Source organism: Patagioenas fasciata, chromosome 2 (assembly GCF_037038585.1).
Source record: "Patagioenas fasciata isolate bPatFas1 chromosome 2, bPatFas1.hap1, whole genome shotgun sequence".
NCBI classification, from domain to species: Eukaryota; Metazoa; Chordata; class Aves; order Columbiformes; family Columbidae; genus Patagioenas; species Patagioenas fasciata.
Genome location: NC_092521.1, coordinates 69,950,709 through 69,977,497, shown reverse-complemented (window position 1 = coordinate 69,977,497; position 26,789 = coordinate 69,950,709). Strand labels below are relative to the sequence as shown.

General features: G+C 36.4%; 1 protein-coding gene across 5 annotated transcripts in view; it reads right to left on the bottom strand.

Moving 5' to 3' along the window:
• The window catches only part of PTPN3 (protein tyrosine phosphatase non-receptor type 3), a 171,720-nt gene that overhangs the window by 6,787 nt on the left and 138,144 nt on the right, over window positions 1–26,789 (bottom strand). For all 5 annotated transcript variants that reach the window (XM_071804386.1, XM_071804387.1, XM_071804388.1 and 2 more), the window contains 11 exons: window positions 25,722–25,920; window positions 24,677–24,754; window positions 23,623–23,679; window positions 19,333–19,489; window positions 17,465–17,631; window positions 14,607–14,697; window positions 14,282–14,343; window positions 13,399–13,545; window positions 9,926–10,054; window positions 1,946–2,091; window positions 1,144–1,279 (listed from right to left, as the gene is read on the bottom strand). In XM_071804386.1, coding sequence (XP_071660487.1) covers window positions 1,144–1,279; window positions 1,946–2,091; window positions 9,926–10,054; window positions 13,399–13,545; window positions 14,282–14,343; window positions 14,607–14,697; window positions 17,465–17,631; window positions 19,333–19,489; window positions 23,623–23,679; window positions 24,677–24,754; window positions 25,722–25,920 — 1,369 coding nt within the window. The remainder of the gene's footprint in view (window positions 1–1,143; window positions 1,280–1,945; window positions 2,092–9,925; window positions 10,055–13,398; window positions 13,546–14,281; window positions 14,344–14,606; window positions 14,698–17,464; window positions 17,632–19,332; window positions 19,490–23,622; window positions 23,680–24,676; window positions 24,755–25,721; window positions 25,921–26,789) is intronic.

The following is a 26,789-nucleotide window of genomic DNA, read 5'->3' as shown; positions in this document are numbered from 1 at the left end:
GCTGAGGGAACGGGGGCTGTTTAGCCTGGAGAAAAGGAGGCTGAGGGGAGACCTGATCGCTGTCTACAACTACCTGAACGGAGGCTGTAGCATGGAGGGTGTTGGTCTCTTCTCCCAAGTAGCAAGTGATAGGATGAGAGGAAATGGGCTCGAGTTGCACTAGGGGAGGCTTAGATTGGATATTAGGAAAAATTTCTTCACAGAAAGGGTTGTCAGGCATTGGAACAGGCTGCCCAGGGAAGTGGTGGAGTCACCATCCCTGGAGGTGTTTAAAAGGCATTTAGACGAGGTTCTTATGGACATGGTTTAGTGCTAGAGTTAGGTTATGGTTGGACTCGATGATCCTGAGGGTCTCTTCCAATTGAAATGATTCTATGATTTGTCATAGGGCATTTAACTCTCCAAGATAATCCGTACTTCATATTCTGTCATCCAACCTCTACTCAAGAAAGTAGAGCCTCCCAGACTTCATTGTTGGTCTCTAATGTCAATATGTTCATTTTCAAAGTCAACACAAAATTGCCCTCATGATCTCAAATTATCTTTGAACCACTTCCACCTTAAAATCACCTTATACTTTCATATATCAGCTACTGATACTACCCAGCTTTTCCTGAATTTCATTTTTGCCCTTCTTTTTTCCAAACTGAAGTAGTGGCATGATTTTTAAAAAATGCATATATTGTTCTTATTGATTTTCTATATCAAAAGCAGTCTCTTGAAAAGCCACTTCCTCTGTTCAAATCATATCCCAAAACCTTTAATTTAACCTTCAGTTTAATAACTTCTGAAAAGGCTCTGTACTAAGAGTTAAAAAAAAAAAAAAATTCTAGCTTCTTGCAGAGAATTTAAACAAAGATCTATAAACGGATGATTTGGGCAAGTCCGATTCTAACTACTTGTAATATATAGGAATCAATTATCTTTTAAAGGTACAGTAACACATGTTTACAAAAAAAGTTAAATGCACACCTCACAGGCAAAGCTGCCATTGCTGCATATGTTATGCTAAATGTAGGAAGCATGAAATATAATGGCAACCGAAGATTCATACAACTAGATCATTTTAAACTATTTTGTAACTGTTTTAGATCTGGAGAAGTGCAGTATATATACAGAGAATGAGGCTTCTCCATTACTTACTGATGTTTGCACCATCATAGCTCGCTGGTCTCGCATTTTTCGTACAATATCCAGTGGATAAACAGGCTGGTTTCTTTCAATTAAGCACATGGCTGTTTCCATAGTGACCAATACACCAGTGCGACCGATTCCAGCGCTGTGAAATGTAGCAGAAAAACAGGCTATAAAATTAGGTTTTTGCAATGTACCTGATTCATACCACAGACTTAATATTAGGATGCTAAATAGCTTTACAAATTACAGGAAGACCTTAATAAAATCAGAACAGAGTGTGAAGCTTACCTTTAAAGCAACTTAAGTAATACTTCCTAACAATTATGAAAAAGAAAAGATTTTTTAATAAAAATAAAATCTCACTTAAATTAGAAGGATTTTTAACAATTATAACTGCTTACAAATCTAAATGTACTGGTTCGGTATTTTTGACTAACGAAGGTAAGAGCTAACAGACAGCTTCCTGACAAGGACTTGAACAGTAGGAAAAAACTTTACAGTACCATTGAAAATGAGGTTACAGCAGTGGTAGAGGATAAAAATGGAGAACACTTATACTGCAGATTATCTGCTCTGTGACAATTATGTGACTAAGACATTTCACCAAAAGGTTGCAGGAGAAAGGGAGAGAAAATAAACTTGTCCTTTAGATACAAGACCAGTGCTTCTGTCTCCATCAGTGAATGCTGGTGTTGCACAGTTCAACATTTTCATCTAATTCAAGGAACCTCCTGTCTTGCAGACAAACTTGTCAAAGCAAATGCTATTCTAAAGCTGAAGCAAATCTACAATCAGAATTTTAAAGTACCTGCAGTGAACAAGGACCGGCTCATTCTCTACTCTCTTTGGTCTCATACAGTTCACGAACTCCAAGAAGTCCATAGAGTCATCAGGAACACCATGATCAGGCCAAGCAACGTACTGGAGATGAGTGACGGTGTGTTGTTGTTCTGTCTAAAATACAGTAAGATTTTCAAAAAAGTATTCAGTATTATGACTCCTGTATTGATGTTTAATAGCTACAAGTCATACTTTTCTCTCTAAGCATATTCTACAGGTGCTATAAGATGCATATGGCATAGAAAATATTTGTCATTTTAAAATTCACAATAAAGTATAAACATGTAAACCTTAAAAAACATGCAAAGGCGTAACATTTTTTAACTAAATGAGGTGCCAAGCTTTATCTCTGTCCAGATTTTCTGCTTTTAAATTTGACTGTTGACCTATTCTACCTTGACATCAGTGGCTGACCTGATGTAAAATGCTATAAGACTTATGCATAATAGTACTATATAATAGTTCAGAACAGGATGGAAGAAACAGCTGAAAACAGCAGAACTATTCAGGACATCAAAATAACAGGAGTCTTGGGACTACACAATCACAGCTCAACAGGATGGTAACGAGATTATACATACACTATAGCATTGAGAAATGCTATGCTTGCATACTGTTTCAATGCTGTAAGGTGCTTATCACCTGTTCATTACCTGCAGTACATTAGGTCCTCCCATTAAAAAAAAAAAAAGAATGCCATTTTTATCTCATTCTGCAATCCAGATCAGTCTCTCAAAGTACAGCTGTAGATCTATTTTCAATAAAAATATCTGTGTGCACTTTCAGATTCAGTTACAATATAAAGTTGCCTGTAACATTTGCTAACTCTGGTTTCTGTTAGAAAACAACACCTATGTTGTTCTTACATACATATTCATTGTACATATATGAATGATTTCTGTATGATCCACAGAATATTTTTCTTTAAGAAAGGAATATAAATAGTTAAAATGTTCTGTTGCATGAAGAGCTATATTTTCATTCAATTATACCTAAAAAAATGGTTTTACAGAAGCTCTTTCAGTTTAGCTCTTTGTTAACTTTGATTATGAAATCAATCAATCATCTTTGCCTTCAGATTGGGCTCAACTGCTGCATTACAGATGTAACCCATGATTAGGGTGGGAAGGAAAAAAACCTAAGACACCCCTGAGCTCTGCTGCATCACACAATGAGGATCTCTCACTCCTGACAAACTGACACAAGTCTTTGCATTGTTCCTTTACTTCTTCCACATGTTTAGCAACAGTTCAGCTGTTAGCTGCATTTTATCAATGGCCATTACTAGACTCAACATTTGACACCCTACTGAAATGTAAGTCTCCTTTATCACCATATTAGTCTATAAAAGCTGGCCTCTCCCTAGTGGTCCACGCAAGAACGTTTCCATGATGCTAGTGACTTCAAGAGCTTTTTGTTCCTTTTCTCCTAAGTGTACAACTACTGAGATATATGACCTGTTTTAAATGCCTTCAACTGCTTGCTATCCTCTTCCACTTGAGGCAGTAGTTTCACTCCCATTACTGTTATAAAATCAGGCTTTATTAGTCCTGCTTTATAAGTCTAAACTTACAGAAAATGAGATGACAAGAGTTGCTCATGGCCTGGTTGCTATGTTGTTCCAAAAATATTTAATGTTTTTTGTACTCACATGGACTAATTTCAATTGAATTTATGTTTCTGGTATTTCTAGAAATCAGCTTAAAAATGGTGGATTCAAAAAAATGAGTTCACACAATTTACAGACTCCAGTGACACTTCTGGATTATATAATTTGCCCAGTCTATCATCAGCCATTTGGCCAACATTTACTTGGCAAGCGCATGCAGAGGCCTAAGACATCGTATCTGTCCTAGAGTTATTAGTTGCTGTCCTTCAGGTAACGGTTGAATGTCAGAAGAAAAAAAGAAAAAGAGATGTATCTACCCCTTCTACGCAAATGCAAGACAACTACTGCAAATGCACCTTCATTGTGGTTAAGCCAGAATCTTGGATTTTGTTCAAAAAGGCAAGGTAAAGACAAATGATCTTTTTTAATAAGTATGCTATTGGGATTGTATCTCCAAAGTCCAGGGCTCTCAGAGATAATGTCTCAAATGGCTGCTATAACACTTGCAAAACAATCTCATTGTCAAGACTTTCAGCCACAAAAATAGCCATTCTTCATCTTTCTGCAGTTTGCAGCCTTGCTTATTGTAATTAAGCCGAAATGCAGGTGTCCTCATTTAATTCTCCTAAAATGTCTCCCTCATTAATAAAAGAATCTGGTATTCTATAGGAAAACAGTAGACACAGATTAGAATGATAATACTCATATAAAAAGAAGGAGTTTAGGCTTAAAAGGTCAACATCAATTTTGACTTTTCTTAAAATCCAAGCAATTGATTTCACATTTCATCTTTTCATTTAATGTCATTTTTGGTCTAGGTTATAACATGACCTTCAATTAACAAAAAATGAAATTTCACCATGTAGAACTACATTAACCTTGAAATGGTTCTATTACCTTCTGAGCAGGAAAAGATATGCTCTTTGCTAGTGGGCTCCACAAATATACCTGGAAAGCTGAAACTCACTGATCAGGGTTAAAGGGTAGTTTCTGAAGAGTAGATACTTTCACAGTGGTTATTTCTTTGGACAACTGTTCCCATCTCATTATGCTTCTGCACACCCTTGCCATGATACCTTTAATCTACTTCTGTTTTTCAGCTCTTTAGTATTCAAAATGAACTAATTTTCTTCTGCCACGAGTATTTGACAGAACAGAACATGTTCAGTGCAGACACTTCTCAGAGAAGCCTTTGAAATACCTCTGCAGCATGACAGCTTTGTTCAAGACATATATGGCATGGTCAAATATACATAAAACTCCTCGGAAAGAAAATATACAAGGTCTTGTTTGATTTGTGGAAGCAAAAGTTTCAGTGACTCAACATTTAACCCACAAACTCTTACATGACACATATCTGGCAAGGAAGACAAATGGCATGAAAAGCCTGAGCCCAAACAATTAAGATGTGTATAAAGTACAGAGTTTCTATTTTCAGCTGTTTATAGCAAGAAGTGTGGGCAACATCCTCACTAATTGTTGCTTTCTTTTTTTTTTTCATCTAATAGCATTTTAACACAGTCACTAGAAGGCCTACATGCTGGTCACTCATAAACAGAAAGATACCTGTCATTCTTTATCTCACAATTTCACCTCCTCCCTTCAGCAAAGAGCAATATCCTTCCTTAGCAAAATTAATTTATGCTTAATCTTCCATCTGTTTGAATTGCTGCATCAATTTATTTTCTTTTTTTCTTTAAGCCATCACCTCCATCATTGTGATGTCCATGGAAAGTGATAGCTTTTAAATTAAAGAGAAGCTTATCTCCCAAAATCCTTCTATTTGCATTGTCACTGTCTGTACATTCATGCTAAATAGTCCATATCATGACACAAGGTATTGTCTTAATTACCTTGACCTGGGTTGTTTACGAAGGCTCACCCACTCCTCATTCATTATAGCAATGGTATAACCTGTCTTTAAAGGATGAAGTTCAATCCATCTTTAAACACCTTGAATTTTTTCTGTTTGAATGATTTAGTTTAGTTGATAAAACTAATCAGCGGAGAGAATGACAGGGCACTTTGGAAACAACTAACAAGGTGTGGCAAACACTAACATAAGATGTGACAGACTAAAAATAAAAAACCCAAGAAATCCCCCCAAAAGAAACAGGCAAAATTATTGATCTTCAAAGTTATGTGAATTATATGCTTCAGCAAGTATTGTCTCTACAGTCTTACTAAGTTCCATGGCTGAGTTCTAGTCACACTTAACTGACATCAAGAGATGCTTGTTGAAACAAGGGAAAGCAGCAAAAAAGTTTGTTTCAAAACATAACTGGATGAAATTGGTGAAACCTAATGGGCAATATGTTGCAAGGCAATTATCTTAAAGGAAGCTGAATGAAAGTTTGCTTCAGGCTTCCCATGATATTTTTTCAATGATTAAAAAGAAATATTTGTCTTGTTTTACAAAATAGTGCACTGTGTGATGAATTTTGCACTCACAGTACACCATTTCTTTCCTTTGGTCTTTTATTTTTTGTCCTCAAAGCGTTCTGATGCTCTTCTAATAAACAGATAAATAAATAGATAGATAAATAAATACCTCAAAAAACCCTTTAGTACTTTTTCTTTTTTTTCGTTTATTTTGCCACAGAATACCTTTCAATCTTGGTCTTGAAAAGGCAGAAAATTAATCCGTATTTCATTTCATGAGGCTTAGAAAGTTTACAAATATTTCATATGTTTGCAGTCATTTGCTGATCCTCATTTTCAGACAAACAGGCATCGAGTCAAAGTGCATCAAAAGAATTCTAAAAAGTTTCTTGTTCCCCCAAGTCTTCTGAACGTACACAAAGGCAAAGGGCATCATTTCCCCTAAAGGTGGATTTGAAATCTGTGAACTTATTTCACAGGCAACTCACAAATGCATCTTTCCAACAGAAATCAAGTCTCTTGTGAGTCTGGAAGCTTTATCTGCCTTAGTATTAAAAGCTGCTTGTCTTCATAAAGACCAGTTCGATGATGCTAACGTTAGTTCAGGGAATAATAGAAAGCTGTTTTGAATTCAGATGAGTTTTCATGTATTCTTCAAATAATACAACAATATCTGTGAGAGGTAGTACATATAAAGCTTTGCAAAATCTACTCAAATGCAAGATGCCTCCAAAAGAATACAATTGATCAGCTTTAAGAAAGCAGCTCAAGTGACATGTAAAACTAGGAGATACTTTGGTGTTTCAGAGAATTCTTTCACTACTTTCTAAAAAGCTACAAAGGTTTTTATTTCCATCTGAAACACCAAATGCAGACACAGCTATCTATTATTAGGGTCATATTATTACTGTATGGGACAGCTCAACGTTGAGTGTTCTTTTGAGTGTGGCCACTTCGTCAAATAAACTTGCCTTTAAGGAAAAAAAACAAAACAAAACACCACAAAAACCAACCAAACAAAAAAACCCCTCAAAACAACCTTGCCCTTATGTCAACAAACACACATCCACCTAGGACTAGCTTTAGCATGCTTTTGTCTAACCCAGAGAAATGTATGAACACATAGGCCTTTGCATTAAAAGGGATGTTCTCAACTGAGATCTATCATGAGACAACTTACACAGTTGAAGATCCTTATAAAAATTTCATATCTGTTAAGATATCTACAGTGATACACTACATGCTCACACAACCTTTATCTCAAAAAGAGTTGACCTGTATTAAAAAAAAAAATGGCCTGCCTCATTCTCATTAGGATTTTGACTTATGTGCTAGTAAGCAGACACCTGAAGTGAAAACACATACTGGATACAGTCCCTGGTGAAGTTACTCACAATTACCTATCAGTTTTACAAATACTAACCAAGAAAAAGAACAAGTATTTGAAAAGAGTAAACTAAAATTTACAAGAGGCATTAGCTAACCAAAGTAAATTGGCAATCAACCAATTTGAGTGACAGGGACTAAATGTTTGCCTATATATACTCAGCAGTGCTGCTTTAGTGAGGTTAGTTTCTTCTGTGCTGACATTAAAGTTTAGCACTTACAGATTAATTGGCTTAAAAACAGAACCACAAATCACGCTGCTCCCTGACTGGATGGTTTCTCACAGCCAGAGACTGAAACACTGCAAACCCTCTTAACTGAAAGACCTTTAAGGATTGGCATCTCACATGTTTATGACTACAAAGGAAATCTTAATCACATTAAAACAAATTTGGAAGCACTGTCAAGGAATAGATTCAGTTACAAATTTATGAGACTGAAGGTTTGTTCATCTTGCTGTAAAACATCAATGAAATGTTACATTTCAAAACAGATATTTAATTTTTCTTACTACTAGCCATTCTGGTAACAATAAAATCGGCTTAACTATACAGAAGTTTAAAAGACTGACTAGTGTTTTAAGTATAAATTAGCATTTGGTCAATACACAGTGATCTCTTACACATGTATCTTATGATAGCACAAACCCTTCATCCTTTTAGAAAATATATGTGACTACAGAATTTTGGAAAAGAGATGAAGAAGGAAACATATAAGAAATGTAGGACAACTTACAAAGAAAAGCCACACTTCTTCCCCTATATTCAGGTTGTGAGAAGTCTAGATGTGATCTGAACATAGATTTCACAGCACAAGCTGATACAAGAAGTACTCCATGTATTTAACTTTCTCTTTGCTTTATAACCTTTTATTAGCATAAAGTAGTAATGTAAGTACTTAACAGAAATTGAGCATATTTTGATTGAGATATATAAGGATTTTTTCTTCTTAAAAAATCTGACTAAAGATAAGGAAAAGGAACTGGTATGATCACAGAATCACAGAATGTTGGGGATTAGAAGGGACCTCAAAAGATCATCCAGTCCAATCCCCCTGCTGGAGCAGGACCGCCTAGATGAGGTTACACAGGAAGGTGCCCAGGCGGGTTTTGAATGTCTCCAGAGTAGGAGACTCAACCTTCCTGGGCAGCCTCTTCCAGTGTTCTGTTACCCTCACTGAGAAGAAGTTTCTTCTCATATTTAAGTGGAACCTCTTGTGTTCCAGTTTGCACCAATTATCCCTTGTCTTACCATTGGTTGTCACCAAGAATAGCCTGGCTCCATCCTTGTGACACTCACCCTTTACATATTTATAAACATTAACAAGGTCACCCCTCAGTCTCCTCCAAACTAAAGAGCCCCAGCTCCCTCAGCCTTTCCTCACAAGGGAAATGCTCCACTCCGTTAATCATCTTTGTTGCTCTGTGCTGGACTCTCTCCAGCAGTTCCCTGCCCTTCTTGAAATGACGGGCCCAGAATTGGACACAATATTCCAGGTATAATCTCGCCAGGGCAGAGTAGAGGAGAAGGAGAACCTCTCTTGACCTACTAACCACACCTCTTCTAATACACCCCAGGATGCCATTTGCCTTCCTGGCCACAAGGGCACCGTGCTGGGTACAAGGCACAAGGCCACACGGTCATCCTGCTGTCCAACAGGACCCCCAGGTTCCTTTCCCCTACACTGCTGTCCAGCAAGGCATTCCCCAACTTGTACTGGAACCTGCAGTTGTTCCTACCCAGATGCAATACTCTACACTTGCCCTTGTTATATTTCATTAAACTTTTCCCCACCCAACTCTCCAGCCTGTCCAGGTCTTACTGGATGGCAGCACAGCCTTCTGGCATGTCAGCCACTCTTCCCAGTTTGGTGTCATCAGCAAACTTGCTGATAGTACACTCTATTCCCTCATCCAAGTAATCAATGAATACATTGAATAGTACTGCTCCCAGTACTGACCCCTGAGGCACTCCACTAGATACAGGCCTCCAACTGGACTCTGCCCCATCGACCACGACTCTCTGGCTTCTTTCCTTCAGCCAGTTCGCAGTCCACCTCACTACCTGATCATCCAGACCACACTTCCTCAGTTTAGCAGCAAGGATGTTGTGGGAGAGATCTTGCATCTCTTCTCAAAACAACATAATGATTCACTTCTTTGTTACCTTTCCTCACTACATATGTCATTAATCAAGTGACCCATATTTCATCCTTGAAGGAGCACAGTTACTTAGAAAAAAAATCTCTCATTTAAAATCTCATGAAGAGTTAGTGACTGAAAAACCATTTACAGAAAAGCACTAAACTTCTTTATGAAACTTATTACAGTACCCATACAGCACAATGTACTAATGTACTCAATAAGTATGTTTTTGAAGAAGCGCTAAACAAATAATCATACTATGTTGGTTCATATAATACATATTCTTTTTACAAAAATATGTATATATACACATATTTGTATATTCACACACAGAGAGGTGCATGCTCAGACTGAGATTCTGTATCTAGCTATTCATATACGTAATCATTCAGCTTGCTTTGGGATAATTAAAGATAACAGGCATTTACCTCAACTTTTGTAATCACCATTTCTCTAACAACGTAAGCAATGGTACAATCTTCAGAGTGGCACCTGACACGAAAGCTGCCATATTCCATTACATCTGGTGGATCAGGCCAGTACTGATGACATTTGGTCTGTAAAGAAAATCAATTACACATCAAGTCTTTATAGAAGCACTTTTGTTTGCATACTATGGTTCAGGGAATTCAAGGAGCAGTATAAAATCTATTCTGGTTTGTTGGTGAGCTGCTTACATCCGAATTGGAAAATAACATGAAAAAATAGAATGAATTCTTTATAAACTTGTGCTTTAATCATACAAGATGCTTTATATCTGGCGCTAAACTGCAATCACTAAAGCTGGGTTATCAAACTCATTTTCCCCCGGGGGCCACATCGGCCTCACACTTGCCTTCAAAGGGTCAAATGTAATTTTAGGACCGTATAAATGTAACTACCCCTACATTTAAACATTTCTGAAATTACATTCAGCTCTCTGAAGGCAACCGCGAGGCCAATGTGGCCCCCGGGGGGAAATGAGTTTGACACCCCTGCACTAAAGTTACTTCTCCAAGCATAATGTAGGAGAAGAAACACATGGAGTTGTTCCATCTTACAAAGAAAAGTGTAGGGATGCAGCTCATAACTATCTCCAGCCACCTAACAGCAGGTTATAGCAAAATCAGCACCACACTCTTCTTAAAAGTGAACAATGAAAGGACAAGAGGCAACTGAAAAAAAAAACCAACCCACCATCTGATGACACACTTGCAAAAACTTTTTCTCCGAGGATGGTCAAGCACAGAAACAAGCTGCTCTGTGAGGGTGTGGAATCTCCAAACCATGGAAATAACCAAAACTTAACTGAAGAGACGCTGTACAACTTGTCTGAACGTCGAAGGTACCCCTGCTTTGAGAAGAGAGGAGTGGACCAGATCCCTCCACAGGCCACTTCAAATATGAATTATTCTTAGGCATTTAAGCAAGATCATGCTGGAATGCAGAAAATAGTGCAAACCAGCCTTCTCCCCCCCGCTATTCCAACACTGCAGTCTCCCAACAGAGGGAAAGAGCAAGGTAGGCTCTGTTTCAGGGGCACCAAGAGATAACTCATTCTGCAGAAAGAGAGGCAGCAGGATCTTCAGATCCCTACCGCTCTACTACTGAAATTATAAAGTCTTCCTTTTTCTGGTTCAGCTTCCAAGAGCAGATAGACAGACACATCCAGCCAGTGTACACGTAACTTTCGTAGAAACAATCCTAATGCTGATATCGATTCCTCAATTTAAAAGGTAAGCTTAGATCAACACTGATGACAGTAGGTTTGCCACCTCATTTACCATCTCAAAGGCTGAAATGTGGAACAGACTGAACTGGGAAAAGTATTCTAGTGAGATATTAGTTCAATGAAATCCTTGTCCACTGAAGACAGCTCAAGTTTATCCATCAACACAAAAGTTACAATATTTCACCCTGGTAATTAAATATTCTCATCTTCCACTTCGGTAACTCCAGTCTTGGAAATAATTGTCTTCATGTAACAGCTGTAAACCAAGTAGTTTCTAATTATGAGTCCACTGGACTTATGAAAAAAACATACCAAAGAAAAAGTCTAGCTGAGCTACAAGAAAATCCAAGGGAGTCATCAAAAAACATCTTGACATAACTCCCCAGACACTGTACTTAAAACTTTATTTAATTGTGTGTGACCACAACATCTGAGCTATAATTGTCCTCTCTACTGCCTAAACCTTTTAATAATAATTGTTACTAGCCCCAAAAGAAACCCAAAATATTCATATTCCAAACATGTTTGTATTTTAGATTTAGATTATCAATATTGCTTGTGCCACCTATAACATTTTTCATCTATAACACATTTTTTAAGTCAATATATAGTGACAAGAGCTGGAAATTCTGAAATGCTAAAATTTCTTAGTTGTGCCTTTCTTAGGGCTCAATTTTCAATGTCTTAATATCCAAATTTTAACCACCATACCTGAAATTTTTACTGTAGTAACCTATGTGAAATACTTCCCCCTTAAATATAAGGCAAAAAAACATATCCATTTCTAAAAAATGAACACTACTGCGGGAAAACCTAAAAAAAATGTTTCCAGATTTGTACTACAGGATAAAAACCATTGAAAAGAGATTTTTAGAACGTAAAAGCTCCAGGGTTTTGGAAAAGTTTCGGCATTTGCCAGTGGGGATACTCTGGCAAGAACATAAATCTTCTGTCCCTGAGAATTCACCGACAAACTGGGCAAATGCAAAACACTTCTGAAAGTAAACAAAACCCAGAAAAAGTGTCTGGTATGTAAACATACCAGCAGAATGGTTGGAAGTTAGTGACAAACTGCCTTGAATCTTTCAACTCACTGGGCAAAGCACAGACAAGCATTAACCTGTGTTTCTCCTCAATATAAGGTAAAGCAAGCAGGAACTTCTTTTGACAGCAATACAGTCAAAAATGAAGGAAGCATTTTTGTGCCAGATGATGTTCAATAGTGTCTGTTTCCATGAATACCTGTGTAACCTGATCACGGTTAAAATCTGTTGTTTTTCAGCTTTCATACTTGTTTCATACATTCCAATGAGGAATTCCATTGCTGCTTAACTGTCCCTATTTATGTCTCAATCATTATGCTGTTTAGCACCTGACGTACTTGCTCTCTTGCTTTTCAAAAAACATTGTTTTTTGTCTGGGATGCCAGATGAATTTGATAGTGCAGGATAGATCACACAGGAAATACAGATAAGGGCTACAGTGAAGGCATACCAGAGTCACCATCTTCTTCAACTCTTAAAAACTGTTCAGTTTTCAGCTTCTAAAATTTCAAAACTAATCCTTTTATGTACATTAATAATCTAAAACTTTCACCTTTAAAACTACAAAGGATATTTAAAGTACAACAGAATATACCAGATTTTGCTTTAATTTTAACAGAAATTCTGAAACAAATGGAGTGCTGGAGTTTATTTAAACAGAATTAAAAGAATTATCAGAACAATTCCAGGAAAGAACCTAGGAAATAAATAAAAGTAAGCAGGTTAAATTCTGAAACACCAGCATGCTAGAACTACTAAGTACTTCAAAGACAAAGTCTCTTTTGAAGCCAGACTGCAAGTTCCACTCAATCCGCTCAATGTTTCCAGAATCATTAGGAGAACAACTGCAACATGGAGCCCAGTTCTCTGAGGGTGCAAAAAGTACAGCACGTAATACCTGGCTGATCAGCAAAATCAAGTAAATGCAGTGATTTCTGTTTATCAGACTACTGGTTTGTTTTCAAAGAAGCATAAAAAGAAAAGTTGTAGAGTACCTGTTCCTCTAAGTAATTCAGAAAGCCTGGCCTTCAGAAAATTACTCAACAGGATAAGCTGGTCTATTTTAGGGTTGTTTAGTCATAAGAACGGGAAAAAAAAAAAAAGGCACAGTTCATTTCTTCAGCACACAAGGAACCTGAACACTTACCCGTCCTCGTTCAGTGAGAGTTGTTAACATGATGATCAGCGACAACTTGTGATCCCAGACTACTTGCCAGAAGTGTGCACATGTATGTGGAAGAGGTCCCTGAGTAGCAATGTACCTATTCACAATGCCCACAGAAGGAATTTCCATCTATAAAGAAAAATTCTATGTAAAGTTTGCTCTCATTACTCAAGTACTACTTTTCTTTAATTCAGCATTTCATTCAAACAGAGTTGAGGGAAGATTAAGGGGGCGAGATGACTAGTAAAACAATCAAGATGACAATTTGTTATGTGATGAACCCTTAAATATTTAATTTAAACCAGATGTATACGATAGACATTATAGTCCTTCATGTTGAACTAGGAAGAGGTGACTAATAGCAAAAAAGCGTTTGAAAATTTGGAACTGCAAAGCTTTCCGAATTTTCTTTAATATTTAGTAAGGAATAATGGCCAGGTGTACCAAAGGTACACTAACAAAAGCTGTTTTTTGCCAGATGCTAGACACAGAAAGTTAATAGTTGATCCTGTGATTTAGGTGTTTAACTTCAGTATCTGACAAAAACATACATATTTTTTCCCCTCTTCTCCCTGTCTCCCAGCCTACACATGTGATTAGGGTAATCAGGGCTCTAGTTTATCTTCTAGACCCTCCACAGCATAACTGATAGGCTGAGGGAATAAAGCTTAACTGAGGGAAAAAAGTTTAGTTTTAAGCTATACGAGACAACCTCAGTTTTTGCAGTATTTGGAACGGTAAAACATCTTTTACATTACAAATCCCCAAAATATAAAGTGAAAAATTTTTAATACTTAAAAAGCCTAAATTAAATCTGCTATTGTAATATAGAAAGTAGGCAAATAAAGGTCTCTGTATGGCTTACATTCACATAATTTGCATTAATATAATCTTCATCTCCTTGCAGTATTATCCTTGTGGCATCATCTGCATGCAAAAAAATAATAGAGAGGAAATCAAATTAGCAATTAAGGGGCATGCTTCCCTTCTATTAAGTCAAAAAAACTGAGGAATTGCAAACAGCAGAATACAAACCAAAATAGATAACCTTTTGGAAAAATCAAACAAACCATTATACAACTTTTATTATATAATGAAATCTTCAATCAAGAAGTTCAATATAACAGTTCTATAAGCTATTATTTAAAGGTTAAAGTAAAATAGGCAGAAAATCTGTACTTAATACTCACAAGGTAGAACATCTTTGTATCTATTCTTGTCCATATTCTGAGGTACCTTTGCACATGTAACAGCCAGTCCTGGTTTCTTTCTATAAAGTTGCTGCAAGACAGAATTAAAGATGGGAAGATTTTGAGGGATGCGATTATGCTGCACACACACATTAAATAGGTTCACATGAAACTACAGAGACTGAAAAAAAATGTTATTTTCTTTAATATTTTTCCTAACCATCTGCAAAATTCACCTGAGTGATTTTTGTACTCTTTAATACAGCAAGAATTTCTGTTACTGCTAGCCCATCATCATCTCTAGAAGAATTTCTAGAAAGTAAAAAATGAGAAAGTTTAAGAGTCATTGATGCAAACTGTTTCCCTGCAAGGTTGCCTTTTTCTTATAAAACTGTGTGCCAGAGGGAAAACAGAGGTTGAGTGTGGAAGAACAGAGCAATAAAAGGCATCAGAAGAAAAAATAGCTGCAGACTGATATTTTCTGGAATCAAAGGTACTACAAAAAATTAAACTTCTTTTCCCTGAACTAAAACCACCATACTCAATCCTGAAAAAAACAAAGCTTCAATGTATGACAATCTTGTAACATTTGACTCCTCTTCTTTTGGGCCAAGCCCTATCTTGCAAACTTTATCTGGAATAAATGTAGGCATACGAGTATATAAATGAAAATAAATTTTAAGATTAAAATGCATTAAGTGCAACGAAAGGTATGGAGGAGGAAAAACTAACAAAAAAAAAATCAAGAAATACTGTGATACAACTATAGATTTTCTTTATTTAATACAGATGAAAGTAACTTAGAACTGGGTTATTAACCTGGTTGTGCCAGAGTTTTGTGAACTTCATTACCAAAGAACTCACTATACCTTACATTTTTAACAAAGACTTTGAATTCAGTTCCATACATGAAACAGAATAAAACAAATAGGAGGCTAAAATCCCCTACTTAAGTTTAGAGAAAAGGAACATCACACAAAAAGCTTATTTTGCTGTGAGATTTATTGAATCCCAATACTTGGTATCACAGCTCACCATGTTTTTTAACCTGAACAGCATAAACAAGCCACGTGAGAAGAGAATGCGATACTATACATAACTGAACAGCTTCTATCAGTTATAACTCAAGTTCCATTTTACTAGAGTCAAGTTGCAATTTCTGTCTTTTTGGGGAGACAAGGAAGAATAATTTAACATTAAGAGATGATTCTGAAGCTTCATTATTGTTGCCTGGCAAAAAGTCATTTGCCATTGACAGACTTCAAAAATTCTGGTTAGGTGGAGGAGAATATTCTGGAAAAACTTGATTATTCATAGTCTATTGGCTAATTCTTTACTATTTTACTAATTCAAATAAAGAGTTTGAGAGGCAAAGTTGATGAGGTGATTCTGGAATTGTGCCTGCTTCTGAAGATCACTAAACAATGAACTCAAAGAAAGAAGGCCACTAAGTTGTCCCCTAGTTTATTAGATTTCAAAATGGTTTTGCGCTTTTTTCTAACATCAATAATATCCTTTTATAAACAGTCAGTAAAAAAAGTCATAAAGGATCAAATATCCTATGAAGATTATTACAGAACTTTGTGCACAAATTTAGTCAGCAAATTTGACAATAAAGCAAGCACTGAAAGGCTAGTTCATATCTCACGAGTTACTGTTTCAATAGCCAAGAGACTCATTGCAACCAGTGCCGTGGATTTGGGAAAACAGCTATGAACCATAGTCTATTATTCCTTTAAAAAAAGGGAATCTTAACTCTCAGAAATCTTGTGAACAAAGCAAACCTCATAAGGAGAGGTGCAATAAGCAATACCACAACTCTTCAGTCACCACCATTAAATCTTACAGCATTTGAAAAAAACAGTGAAGAAAAAATAATCAAAATGGGGAAAAAAATATTGCTGTTCTACAAGTTTTCAGCATCAGAAAGGGTTACTCCAGAACTCAAAAATGTGAAATTTATAAATCATAACAACCAGGGTTTCTCCAAACTTACTATAAATCTTTGGATCCACAACAGCAAGACAAGCACAAACATGCATACACTGCGCTCCCTCACCTTGAGAGAAGCAGCTACATTATCTTTTGGAAATTCTCCAGTTAACACTGAATGAACTAATTTAATAAACTATAAAAACATTTTATTAGTCAGTTTTCTATGACACTACTTGCTAACATGTCAAAGAACATGGCAAACATTAATTCATTTACCTATACAGCAGTTCTTCCAAGTCTCATGCTTTATACAGGGAAATCTCACCTATGAAGTGATCTGCCCAAGAAGTAACTATCAGTGTTTTAGATTGCCAGGGAGAAACACCACAGAACTGGACATTACAAATGTCCTGCAGATGGAAACCAACATTCTAACACTTTCATATCAACCTCTAAGAGAAGAAGAGGAGGAATGGTCACGTTGTTCCTGTTATTCCATGAAAGAAGGCAAAACATGAAAACTTGAAATCCTAACTTAAAGTATAAAATATGCTTTGGAAATGTCACTGAGTGGCATGGACAAAGAAATAAAGTACAAGACTGACCTCTGTCAAAACCTCATTATTCTACTCAACAAAATAATTAAGAAAAAATATCAATTTAGTAAGTTTTGGGTATTTGAGCTAGGAACGTGTTAATTAAAACACATTTTTCTCAGTAGATGTTTTATCAAAGACTGGTAACTTAGTCTTCCCTGTCCTAAGTAGTGAAGGGGAAAACTGATGGGCAAGTCACATTCTTGCTCTCTTGAGATAAGACTGAATAGGAGCAATGAGATTTTCAATTAATTAAGCGTTTACATTGCTTGCTGGTCACAGCTACTGGTCTATATTAATGGCATTTGAGAGCTGAGTATTACCTACCTCAAACTGAATAAGGACAGTCCCACTTTCCAGCCCTTTCCTTAGCTGCTCCATAGACTCCTCCAGTGTATCACCACCATATTGGGAACAGACAGGAAGAAGAGATTCTGGGAGATCGTGGGAATCAGCTTCGTCTTCTGATTTAGGCTCCACAAACTGTTTAACTACTGAAAGATGTATTGAATATTAAAATCCATTACATACAGCATTAATGTGTTTGCAACACTTATTAAAATTTACTGGCTTGCAAGGACAACAAAGTTTGCTAAGACAAGATCTCAGGAAAACAAATAGCAACACATTTAACAGTATTTCTTTATCTACTATATTATTGTAGAAACTACTTTTGACCTTTCAGAAAATGAAACTCCTCAAGGTGCCTATCTATGAAGGCAAAAAACTTCACTTCCAAGTACAAAGGGTATTTTGCTGCAACCTTATCTTACAGAATGAACTGCTGAATAGGCTAATGAATCATAGCATCCACCATGGTAAAAAACAAACGAGTTTTGCCTAAAAAAGTTTAAAGCATGATTAATGGAATAGCTCTGTAAGAAGCTTGGATAAGCAAGCACAAACATACCTACATTGTACTCCCCTGCAATTTCTTACACTAACACTGAAGGAGCTATCTTAACAAACTTAAAAAGAAATATTAGTCAGTGTTCTATGACATTCCTTGTTAACACATTGAAGAACATGACAAACATTAATGAATTAATCTACACAGCAGTTCTGTCCCTATGAAAGCTATTGCATCAACAAATGTGTCCAGCTGTGGCTATTCTCTGCAATGATCAGAATGGCTCATATCTGCCCAACTTCAGAAAACAGGGAGCTGTTCATATTCATGCCTATACAAATGACATGAAGCCACAGGTTATCTTTAGCTGGGAGTAGACTTCTCTTATCTTCAAGTAGGGAAGGGACTAGAAAAGTTAAGGGAAGACTAAATGCGGCATAGAGCCAGTGAAAAGGCCTGCAATAACAGGAGCAGGACTGTTCAGGGAAAACAAGGCCAAGAGCCCATCTGTCTTCCTAGAAACACAAGAAATTTTAAATCAGGTAAATGCTACCGAAATACATATCAAGTAGGCAATTTTATTCTCTCCTGTTTCCCAGTGATGCACAATCCCTAACGTAATCAGAAACTGGGCAAAGCCCTTCCATGATCACGTTTGTTAAGGTCTTACCATAGCTCTTGAGGAAGGTAAATAATAAACTAGAAGTTTCACATCATCTGAAAGCTTTTGGGATCTGCATGTGTCTAAATATGGAACAAGCAAAATCAAGCTGGATGGTTTTTATTTTTTATTTTAAATATACAGGCTTACGACTGTATATTTCAGAGATTGTCTCTTGTTTGCTGGTAGCAGTTTAGCAAGTAGCCAGCACAAATCAAGCTCAATAATGTCACAAAATGTCTATTCTAAGAATAGAAAGAAAAAAAGAAAAAAAAAAAGAAAAAAAAGCTTATTTGACTTGTTTCATTGTATAATTGTGCTGGGAAACAGCTGATGGGTATTTGCAAACTTCGCAACTGGGGATTTGTGAAAATATGCTATATGTACAAAAACAACCCCCAACAAGCATCACAACTTTTGCAAGGAACTGTTTGTACTCCTAGGTTTTTAGACTTAAAAAATAAGAAGAAATTCAAACTTGATAGATTCCTTGCTGCAGTGGTGAGAACCTATATAGTAGCAACTATTTGTACGACTAATTCAAATGCAGGGAGACCTGCTTTTTAGCACAGATGTATTCCCAGTGCACTGAGAAAATATTTATGTAAACAGAAGAGGGTATACCACCAAGCATTAGAGAAACTTTATCAAAAAGATTAAAATGAATAAAATTAGCCCAGTTACCTTTCCTCCTGACCAAAAGTGCAAGCTCTCTCGTGTGAGATTCTCTGCTGGCTTTTATGAACATGACCACCTGGTCATGCGTGTGCTCTGAGATATCTCGACCATTAATTAACACTATCTGATCACCTTCATTCAGTTTTGGAATGCATTTATCAGCCTGTTTCAAGACCAAAGAAACACATTAGTGTCATTGCAGCCAGTCATGTAAGCAGGAACACTTCAGGATAATAAGCTCATCATGTCTTTGGAGTTCTCCTGACAGGGTTTCATCTTCTGTGTCAGAAGTTCTACCAAAGGATTACATTCTAAAGCTGTCTTTCTTGCTTCAAAGCCTCTCAATGAAGACAAGAAACAGTTCAAACAGCACATTGATAGCTATAAAAAGATTCTGTCATCATCAGATTGCTCTTAAAGATCTAAATTTCAGACTCCAAGCCTCAACAACCACTGGTTATAGCCATTTGCAAGTGAATTTTTGGAAAAAGTGTTTTGGGCACATTAGAAAACACACTTCAGTTTTTATGCAGTGAATACCGAGAAATCCAAACATTATTTTGATGGATGTAATTTAAGTAACATGACATTCCCCAGGCATGCACTTTTAAAATTTGATATTTTTGTTATTCTTGTTTGGTGGATATCAAATGATATCTACAAATAGAGAACATTCTTCCTCACTTCATTCACTGAAAGTTTTAGCAAGAAGATGCAGGTAAGTGTTCAACCTATGATGCTCAAGTACCCTGCATTTGTGACAGTCTTTTGCTACCTGTGCTGCAGAGAGCACTAAAGAAAACTTTTCCCCATCTCAAATGAAAACTTCAATTTTTCTTGTCTTGGATGCAGCAATTTAGATTAACTGTTGAACCCTAGGGTTTGTTTGGCCTTTTTCTGCCACACTTCTTTGTATTCTTAGCTCTAAGCCCTGTGCAAGCAATTCAGGGTATGGCCAGAATATGACGATGATGCTACAAAGATGATTAAGGCACTTGAGCATCCTAGTATGAGGAAAGGCTGAGGGAGCTGGCACTGTTTAGCTTAGAGAAGAGAAGGCTCAGGGGGAATCTTGTTGATTTATATAAATACTTGAAGGGAAGGTGCAGAGAAGAGGGAGCTGGGCTCTCTTCAATGCTGCCCAGTGACAAGACAAGAGGCAACTGAAACACAGGAGGCTCCACCTGAATATCAGGAAAGACTTTTTTTCTACTCTGAGGATTACTGAGCACTGGATTAGGTAGCCCAGAGATGTTGTGGAGTCAGAGAATAAAGTAAAAGGAAAAAAAAAACCTCAAGTCATGTACGAGTGCCACAAAACAGGCAAAGACGACAGACAAAAGATAGATGCATGCAAGAGGAAAACCTACCAAGCAGAAAAGCTGGTTAAAAATTAAAAAGAAATCGTTTTTCTCAGTTTTTTCCAAAGAATTATGGAAAGAAAATAATAAAAGATAAGAAAGATTGATAATGATTAATTAAAAAGACAAATGTAAACTGAAGAATAATGGGAATTAGGAACAACCACAGTGTTGTTCAACACTGATTTAACTAGGTATTCACAGCGCCCCAAAATCTCCCTTTCCATATTTTGTACAATTGACAAAGGTAAGACTGAAGAATGCAACTATGAACGACTGATTGATTTAGTAACTCAGAAATATTTTTATTTGAGATATAAATTATTATTTCTGAACTATAATTATTTGAAAAAATAAGTGATATAAAGATAATATCAGGTCAGCCTAGGAGAGCCAAGAAGTTCAAAAGAACATGGAGAGAACAGTTTCTGATCTCCTATATCTGTGTATAATTTAGATTTCTTGGCTAGTTGCTGGCTTTCATTCTTTATTACAGAAAGACATTAACATCTTTGCTCAAAGAAACTTTTTAGTCATGTGACATGTTAATGGCTCATCTATCTTACTTGAATTATCTGACTAAATCAAATCTCTCTCAAAGGAGAATTAATTCCTTCCATGTAAGCATAATTTGTAGATTTTTCAGATACCAAGCTTTTCCAGACAATTAATTATGTTAAAGGCTTCCTGTCCTATTGTACACACTCGATGTTTCATTTTATGCTAATCGCCTTGTTATTGCTTCTAGAAGCATGCACCCTATTTTTCAATGAGAAGCTCTATTAAATAAAACCATAATGACTTCTTTAGTACCTTAGGACATTAATAACATTTGTGAAAAAAAAAAAAAATCAGTATAGTACTTCAGTTAAAAAAAAACCAAAACAGATGCAATAAATGATTGTTCTTAGATTTAATGCTCTCCCACAACAATTTTGGCTACTCTGTTCTACAATCTTCCCTTGCTGTTGTATTAGAGGGGGATTTCAAAAATAAAGTTAGGACCTGAAAGACCAAATACGGCCTTATTTTGGTGATATTTGCTTCCTCAGATCTTTTTGTAGGAAAATGGGAAAAAGTGACCTCCAAAACTGAGAAATAATCTTAGCAAATAGTATTACCAAGCAACATCCCTGAGACAATTTACAGGGTACTAAGTGAATCTAGAGCAAGATAAAATAGTAGCAAACACAATGAACAGAGCCATCATTGAACTAGAATAACATATAAATGTATTCCATAGACTGCTTAACTTGCACTTTCCAATTTCAGCTACATTTCATGAAACAGTCAAGAACAGGTGAAATTTAGTTTATGGAAAACAATATAATCAATGTTAATATTAAGATGGTCCAAAAATAAGTTTTTTTTTTTTCTCCTTGCTGTAGCATGACATGAGTTCTACAACATTCCTGTTGAGTATATTGTAATGGATGACTGTTCCCAATTTATTCCCTGACCCTTGATAACTTGCTCACTTGGTGGCTATGTCACTAACTGGAGATGCTTAAATGAAGTGTATAAGTTAGAAGACCAGTCCTTTTTCAATCCAAGATAAAAAAAAAAACCCAGATCAATACTTTCCAGGAAACAATCTGAATCTGCCAGAAGAAATCACTGCCTCTGGAAAAGCTTCTTTAATTCTCTGATCATGGAATGAGCCTGTTTGCCCTACATTAACTTCAGTATCTCAAATCACCCTCAAGAAGTTGTCTAGGTTGACCATGAAATGTTTTAAGGACCGTTTTAATTTCACTTTGTGGATTTAAGTTACAATGATAATTTTATACTATTTTATTCAAATAATTATTGTAGTTCATCATGGAGTACTATGCACTGCATAAATCAAACCAGCAATCATAAATGTGACAAAAACAATTTCTCAAACAATCTGTTTTAGCTTGATTTACGTAATGACATTTAGATATCAGCCCTGTGACTGCTTATCGTATTGCAAAAGAGTCTAAAATGTGCAGAGTACATTGGATTTTGGGGATTAAGTCAGCAATACATCCTATCAGGATTGCACTGAAATTATTTTATGACAGTTGTGAAACACACTTTGGAAGAAGGTGAGAGGAAAAAAAAAATTGAGATAACATATGTCCTCACAAATTTACATACTAATTATTTAGAAAAAAGTTACCAAGATGTTATATTATTATTACTAGTTCTTAGTTCAGCAAGAATCCCCAATGGCTGTGTTAATTCTCATGAATGTTCCACCTAGTTCATAAATATTTCCATAAGCAAAAATCCATGGCAAAATAAAAACAGAGAAAACATTGTTCTGCACCCTTTCTCCCTCTCCTGCCAAGTACACTCCCATCCTATAAATATTTTTAACCCTAAGGGTTTCCTCAGCCTGTTGTGGTTTGTCTATTCAGCAACTATCAGAAGGCTTTTCTCCCAAGGTTTGTCCTCTCCTGACCACCCACACAACTGTTTTAACCACAGCATTCTTTGTTAAGGAATTTCACAGGTAACCCATCTTATGCATGAAGAACTGCTTCACTAAGCATGAAGAACCTGACTTCCACTAACTTGCTTTGGTAGCCTGTAGTTCTTTGACTGGAATTCCCTGCTCACAATGCTCCTAATCTTACAGATCTCTACTACATCTCCCTTAAACTAAATATTTTTTTTTTCCTAGGCTGCAGAGGCCCAGACTACTCCTTTAATAGACACTGATTCAAATCTTTAATCATTGCTCTTACCCCTCATCAAACATTTTCCAGTTCAAGATGCACTTTTTGAGATGGCTGGGGAAAACAAATATGTTTTCTGCTGGTAATTTGTTTGGCTAACACTTCCAGATCTTTTAATCTGTACTTTAAGAAACCACTGGTCAAGTCAGTTTTGAACAGCTCATACTGCTTATGTTGGTGGAGGGAATAGTAAAGGAAGGGATTAAAAATCTTAAGAATTTACTTACAGGCGATCCTGGAGTTATTCTTGATACCACTAACGGCATTTTTTGATCTACACCACCCTAGAGGGATGTCAAATAAATAACAACAATAAATTTACCATTATAATAAGCATAAGCAATATTTAAAACATGTAATCACTTTTGTTTTTATATAAGACTTATGCTCTGTCATTATAGGCAGGGCTGGTAAAAAGGAATTTTCATCAGTAAATGGAGGTGGGAAGGTGCAGTATCTTTAAATCTACCAATTTCTGGTAAACTAGACCCAGGGCCTTCGCTTGGCCATATATTTTAGTATGCAATAAAGAGATCAAATGCAGCATTTATTCTAACTCTACCATTCAAGCAAGTGTAATTCAACACTTGAATTTGCAAGGTGGACAGTGTTCTGAGATGTTGTGACGAACCTGCAAAGGGATCAGGTAGGATCACAGCTCCAGACAATTGTACTCCCTTACTCTCTCTTTACATGACGTTCTATCACAGCCCCATCAATAAAATGCCCAGGGTGAAAAGATCAAACTCTGCCCTGATTTTAATATTATGACTGCTTCACACTACTCTGTCAGCTTAAATGGAATTTCAGTGAGGGAATGTAATAAATTTACAAGTCATTTATCAATAGTAATTTCAGTTTTCTTCATAAATTAATTTTCACCTTTCAACTATTATTTTTTAATGGATATGTTCAGTTGGATAGCACAAACTATCTAACTTGTTTTATAATACAGAGGTCTAATTTTCCAAAAGTTGACGCTTTAAATTAGGCTTCCGAGTTCATATTTAAGCTGCCAAATAGGCATTCTGCTTTGGAAATGTGCCACGCCCATAGTATGTGCAACTAAAACCCACAGAACTGGTAAAGGCTCCTTTCTGTAAATGATGCTTTAGCATTTAATGATTAGGCTGCCACTTCTAAAAACTCTGTGCATAAGAAATTCCTGTAGAATATACTGCTTTTCTCAAAGCACTGCATTAAAAATGAAAAATAATCATTAAATCAAAGCATAGTATTCCTATAAAGCATTTAAAAATAACTACAAGATTGCTGGTTTACCTTTAGATTAAATCCGAACTTCCCGTCTTCATCTGGTATGATACGCACCAAAAGTAAATCTCCCTCAATTACGTCATTCTGCGATATATAGAAAAAAAAAGTTTCCTAATTTTTAAAAGAAAGTAGCAGCAAATAAGAAAATAGTACATCCAAATTCCAAATTTAGATGTGAACAAGAATACATAAATCCATATTTAAAATACGAAGAAGCTAAGGTTACAGAATACACTTATGATCATAACTTTAATTTCTAAAAACAGTAACATACATAACAGCAAACACGTTCTCTGCTTGCTCTGTCTTAACACTGTTACTCTCACGTTAGCTTTCTCAATGGATAGCTCCTATTAAAATTTTCAACGTGTTGTCTTTACTAAAGGTGACTTAAAAGGAAAAAAAAAAAAAAGTTCGGTGCAACGTATTTGAATCAAATCTACTCTGAAGACCATGAAGTGACTACTTTGCCGCAGTTTTTCTCCTCTAAATGGGTGCATTAATATCTTCTGCAAGAGATCCGCAAGACAGAAGGATTAAAAGTTGGCAGCAGCTACTGGACAGGCAGGTTAGGAAGCTGCTTAGCACTCCTCTGGAACAGGCTGGAGAAATGGGGGAAATAACGTAACACCAGCAGGGAGCTGCTGCTCTTTTGTCAGTGCAGAACACAAAGGATGATGAGTAGCCACCCTGAAGAAGAGATGCCTTGGATAAAGTACAGTTGGGCCTGATATCAAGACGCAGAGCAACGTGAGTTATCTGATCTTTCCCCTTGGAGGAAATGTATGGATTCCCATTCCACTGGGAACTTCCCCTGCAGATGCTTCTGGAAGCCCGGACACTGTGGAAATCAATGTAGTTGGCAGGCTTGCCTGCCATGTTTTGTACATGATCTTGGATAAATTCGAGTAGTAAGACAAGATTTATTCTTGTTACTGCATAAAATGTGCTCATCCTGAAATACACACACAATTTTTGTCCATTCTTAATCTACAGTTCAAAGCTACATTCAATACTAGTTTTGACTTTAAAAGCACACAATTGGACATACCTTATCACAGTAGTACTGATTGGAATCTTCCGTTGAGCTACTTTTTGTAATGTTGTCATATGTTTCTAAGAACTGCTTATCCACCCCTTCCAATGGGTAAGAGCTGGAAATGTTACCAACTCCATTGGGAGACTCAGCGAAGGCTTTAGGTGAGATATGGGTCAGAGGTCTCTGCACTGGACTGTTTCCCAATACATTCCTTCATTTAAAAAGGATAAATAAATATTATAAAGGTATTGTTATCCAGATTTTATATTAAATAGTACAACGTAAAAATGTACTGCCCAGTTAAAAGAGCAAGCCAACTTTAGATATAACACCACTTCTTGAGATGTAAGATAAGAGGACGGGAGTACGATTGAAGCCTATCATTTGATCAGTGGATATCCCAAAGAATGGACAAAACAAAACCAGAGTAGCAATAACATTTAAACCAAAATATTTGAATGTCACAGTGGTACAGGAAATCACAGTAATGTGAAGAGAGCCAAACCCCAGGGGAAAAGCACTTCAGTTGCCAATCCTATCCATGAAAAACTTCTGCCATGATTCCACCCTCTTTCTTGCAAAGCACTTTTATTTTCATTCCTCCCTTGAGTGCTATCTCAACCTTAGCCCTCTGGGAAGAGGCGGTTTGCAGAAAAGCCATGGTAAATTGACAGAAAAATAGGAAATGAAGTGACAATGAAAGGTTTAATTACAGTTAATGTATTGTGCAATTGAAGTAGTTATAACCATGTAGAAGGACCCAGAATTAAACTGGGCCGCAGACCTGGTCTACTGTTTCAAGAACCTTACAATTTAAGGATAGCAAAAGTCTTTTTTTTTTTTTTTTTTTTTTAATATCTCAAATCTTAGAATCTTAGAAATCTTAGTTTTGAATATCTGAAATCTTAGAACTGGCCAAGTTGCCTGGTGGTGCTCCAGTACCTTTCAGACATTCTTTTAGTACACGCCCTCTTACGAAAAGGATGGAATACAGTCCTGTTAGACATACTAAAGCCCTTCTTTAATTGGACCAAACTCACAGATACCACACAAACTAAGTGCCCCGTCTTCATAAATGCT